Genomic DNA, 4868 nt, shown 5'->3' on the forward strand with positions numbered 1-4868 from the left:
AAAACCCAGAGATTTGAACTACAGAATATTTTACTAAATTTTTTAAAAAATTAAATTAATAATGATATGAAAATCTATCTGACTATGAATTTTCATCGAGTAAATAAGTTATAAAAGTTTATAAAATAATGAAAATGCCTTTAGTTTTATAGCTTCTATCACACAACCTGAGTCGTAAAAAAAGATATATTTAAAAAATAAAAAGAAAAAATTCTAATCACTAAAATGAGATGTTTTAAGAACACTAACAAAACAACTAAAACAACTGAGGCAGTGAAGCATAGAAAACAAAATATAAGGACTAAATTTGTTTTCACAACATTAACCGAGGACCAAATTTGTCAAATTTCTCAATATAAAGCCTTATCCACTGATGAGCTGTTCGATTATGTCACCGTTAACTTCTAACTTCACGTCTTCACCAATAAAATCCTGTAAACTTCCCGCCATTAAATCTTCTAAATTACGAACCCTAATTTTTAGCCCATGGATTCTTTATGCTTCAAATTCCAATCTGCAATTACTTCAAACATCAATTCAGTTCGTCAATCGCAAATTCAAAGTAGATCATTCACAATTGGTGGTGCCAATGCCCATAATGTTCGCATCAATTCTAACCTAAACAATCGCCGTTTTGTCTCTGTGCAAACACGTAGCTCGTTTTCGCATTCTCAAAGTGAAGAAGAACAAGAAGAAGGATCGGTTGAAGAGATTAGGATCCCGAAAGCCTGGTTGAATTCTTCGAAAGCTTTGGAGGTAATTTGATTAGTGTTTTTGTTTGATATTTAATGCAATCAAGGATTTACGCGATTCTAGTATAGAAAAAGCGGAAAAAACTGAAAATAGATAAAAGTTTGGTAAAGTCTTCGGTGATGAAATCGGACCTTTCTGCCCGCTGGTTATGGGTCGTGTTACTCCACTTCACGCAAGTTGTGTCTGTTTGAAGTTTGGGTCATTTATGCAGTGGCGTACCCACCCCAAGCCATGGGTGGGCGGGCGGGCCCCTTTAAAAAATATATTTTAGTGTTATTTTTCATCGGAAATTTCGACCGCACCTCTTGAAAATTTTCAACCGCCACACTTAGAAAAAAATATTATGAATTTGTAGAAAAAAAATAAACACTGATTATTATTTAATGGCAAATTGGATTTAAATAATCCCAACTTTCTCAATTTGGCCGATAATAATTTCAACTCAGTTATTGGCCGATAATAATCCGAACTGGTCCACTTTTGGCCGATAATAGTCCACTGTTAAAAATAGCTTAACGGAGTTAAGCTTTTTTTTCCGAATCACAAACTGATGTTTTATGGATTTTGATCAGAACGAGGATACGAGTCGATTTATGTAAAACTTACCTCGAAACGATGCTTCAAACGGCTTGATTTTTGTTAATTGGAAGTTTAAACACCTGAATTGAAGCACTGTTTTCGTCGTTTGGGGCAGTATTCGAGGTAAATTTTACATCAATCAACTCGTATCCTCGTTCTAATCAAAAGCCCTAAAACATCAGTTTGTAATTCGGAAAAAAACTTAACTCTGTTAAGCTATGGGAAATTGGCCTGTAATAATCCCACCTAGACCTTATTGGCCATTAATAATCCCACCTCAGAATATTCCCCCCATCAGTCCCACCTTTCACCTATTTTTCCTACAATGGTCCCCCGTTAAAAAAACTTAACGGAGTTAAGTTTTTTTCCAAATTACAAACATATTTTTTAGGGCTTTTGATTAGAACGACGATATGAGTCCATTGATGTAAAACTTGACTCGAAACGGATCTCCAAACGATGAAAACGACGCTTCAATTCGGGTGTTTAAATTTCCAATTAACCAAAATCAAGTCACTTGGAGCACTATTTCGAAGTAAGTTTTACATCAATGGACTCGTATCATCGTTCTGATCAAAAGCCCTAAAAGATTTGTTTGTAATTTGGAAAAAAGCTTAACTCCGTTAAGTTTTTTTAACAAGGGACCATTGAAGGAAAAATAAGTAAAAGGTGGGACTGGTGGGGGGAATATTCTGAGGTGGGATTATTAATGGCCAATAAAGTCTAGATGGGATTATTACAGGCCAATTCCCCTTAAGCTATTTTTAGCGGCGGACTATTATCGGCCAAAACTGGACCAGTTCGGATTATTATCGGCTAATAACTGAGTTGGGATTATTATCAGCCAAATTAAGAAAACTGAGATTATTTAACTCCAATTTGCCTTATTTAATCGATAAGTATATAACACAATCTATATAATTATTCGTTAACCACTTATTCACTTTTTTACTTAACCCAATCTACAATCTATAACTCAACTCAAAGAAATTTGAACTAAATAAAATAACCGTAACCCATCCACCCATTCCAATTCCAAATCCCGTCCCAAAAAAAACTTCCAGGGTTTTTTTTGCCGGAAAAACCAAAATTCCGGCAAGACCGACTCATGTTACGCCAGAATCCGATATAGAACTAGTATGATTTCTTTATTGATTTTTTTTGTTGTTGTTTTATGTGAAGATTAGGAGAAAATATAGATGTATAAGGGTTTGATCTTTTTATGTTTTTTGATGTTTTTTTGGTTGTTCTAGACTTGTAGTTAAATGATTTTGTTGTTTTATTTATAGCTTTGTTTGTTTAAATGATTCGTTATAAGTAATCAACATTTAAATGATTTTGTTGTTTTATTTATAGCTTTGCTTGACGTGTTTTTGATGATTATATAAATTTTAGTTTGATGTTCTTTTGTCTTACATGACCCGACACGATCCGACCCGCTATGAACCAATTTTTTTATACAGCGAGGGGCTTAAAATCTTTAAAAATATTCCGCACCCTGAGGAAAAAATTCTTGGGTCCGCCACTACATTTATGTCATGTTTCCCTTTGTCCAACTGGTTCAAGTAAGAGCCTGCCAACTCTTGGATCAACTCCTTATCAAGTACTCTAACCAGAGAGTTGCAAAGGCCTGAATCTGTAGTATACTAGAGTGGTCGTGTGCTTTTGGTGCGAAGCGTTTAAAATATGTAGAGTAAAGAGGCTTATGGGGCCTTGCAGAGGGCATCTAATCCTTTGTTAAAGACAAAAGTAGATGATGCATAAGATAAAATGAGTTTACGATTTCTAGACTTTATCATAGAACCTCCCAGGCTTGAAATGTGTGACAAGGCAAGTAAGATAGATGTGCCCACGGCCTTGTGGTCTAGTAGCATTGCTGATTGCCCAACACAAATGTGGTGTGAATTCAAATTTCTGCAAGTGCAAGTTGATTAGGTGGTATTTAGGAGTAGATAATGCTTTTCTAAAAAAAGTAGATGTAGAACAGTAGAAATCACTTGATAATTAACCTATCCGAATTGTTTAATGTCTTTGTGAAGTTGTAGTTACTATAACTATGTATCATATCTAGCTTATCCGAGTGTTAGGAGATTGTATTTGGACTTCGGAGCATCTGGGTAAAGGTTAGTGGGTCAGAAAAGGGTCCAACTTAAAACGCGCATAACTTCTGATGCCATAAGATATGAATGGAGCCGAACATTGTGACAAATGCCATAGGCGTTTTGGGCGACTTTTGGACCTAATCTTCTTCATCTAGAGCTCCATTTTGCTTTGACCGTTTTTCCCATAGTTTAGTCGTTTCAGTTGATTTCATCTCCATAATAAAAACGAGGGGGCTTGATGTAATGGTTTTCTTATTCAGAAATTTTATCAACTTTTTTTTTTCTCTTTTGAGTATTCTCTTTATCATTTTATCTTTTTTTTTACTTCTGCTTTGCATCATTTAACCCATCAAATCGAATTTTATGATTGCATATACTACCATTATGATCCCAGCAATCTTTATATGTTTTATTTAGGTGGTATTATTGGTAATACCTTATTATAGAAAACAATTTTATATGAATATTTATTTTAAAGTATAAACACTAGAATCCAACAGCCATTCTTTGACTATAGCATGCTCAGCTCAAACTTTATATCATATTGCAGGAATCAGAATGGTTAAGAGTAACTCTACACAAGTGGTTGGATGACGAATATTGTCCAGAGCCAACTAATGTCGACATTAGCAATGTTGCAGCTAAATCATACTATAAATCTTTGATTGAGAACCAAACAGACTTGGGTGATATTTTGCTCAGGATGGCAATGGACCTGGAAACCATATCTTATCAAGAAAGCTTTCATGGAGCATTCTCGTCAGCAAATGCAGCTGTAAACCTCATACTTCAGCGAATACTGCACGAGTAAATGCTTAGCCTTGACCGGGTTTGACGCAATTTTTGGTATGTTTGGATGGTGAATCTGAAACATGTGATTGTTTGTTTAGGAATTGTGGGTCATGTTTGGTAATTGCTGAACTGTTTTAAGGTCATCAATGCCACCAGACCATAAAACCATGGGTTTATTGACATTTGACTGCAATTTTGTGTGGTGGCTCTTTAATTTACTGGAACATGAATTTATTGGCACATGGTAAAGTGACCAGAGTTTTGTGTACTTTCTGATGGGAAAAGATAAATAACGAACTTACCAAAATTTTCATTGAAGCTAATTTTTTAGACCGGAGGGTATGGAGAGCCTCATCCTCAAGGGGATGGGCCGCCACATCACCGCCACGTAAGCGGGGCTTGAAGGGGATGGACCTAGGGGGTGGGGGGATCAACCCCTTTATATATATATATATATATATATATATATATAGGGGACCGCTAAAATGAGAACCACCTCGAGTTGTAAGAACCGTGAGAACTACACCGTGCGGGGCGAGGTGGACCAAAAATTTTTTCATGAACGTAGTTGCGTGTATTATAAACACATTTGTAAAAAAAAAAAATTCAAAAAAAAAATGTCGTGTGTGTAGTTTTGAGCAC

At 35.5% G+C, this 4868-nt stretch overlaps 1 protein-coding gene across 1 annotated transcript; it reads left to right on the plus strand.

The window, feature by feature from the left end:
• The first annotated feature begins 381 nt into the window (after positions 1–381).
• Positions 382–4494, plus strand: LOC110891263. Its single transcript, XM_022138963.2, has 2 exons — positions 382–756; positions 3985–4494. The coding sequence occupies exons 1-2, from the start codon at positions 487–489 to the stop codon at positions 4243–4245; spliced, it is 531 nt and encodes a 176-aa protein (XP_021994655.1). The 5' UTR covers positions 382–486; the 3' UTR covers positions 4246–4494.
• The last annotated feature ends 374 nt before the right edge of the window (positions 4495–4868 follow it).

This window comes from Helianthus annuus, chromosome 4 (genome assembly GCF_002127325.2).
Source record: "Helianthus annuus cultivar XRQ/B chromosome 4, HanXRQr2.0-SUNRISE, whole genome shotgun sequence".
Lineage (NCBI taxonomy): Eukaryota > Viridiplantae > Streptophyta > Magnoliopsida > Asterales > Asteraceae > Helianthus > Helianthus annuus.

Bases quoted from the DNA above. Each gene is read 5' to 3' on its own strand.
- LOC110891263 (XM_022138963.2), top strand. From the start codon at position 487: ATGGATTCTTTATGCTTCAAATTCCAATCTGCAATTACTTCAAACATC. The intron at 757-3,984 runs GTAATTTGATTA...ATCATATTGCAG, and splicing joins ATTCTTCGAAAGCTTTGGAG to GAATCAGAATGGTTAAGAGT.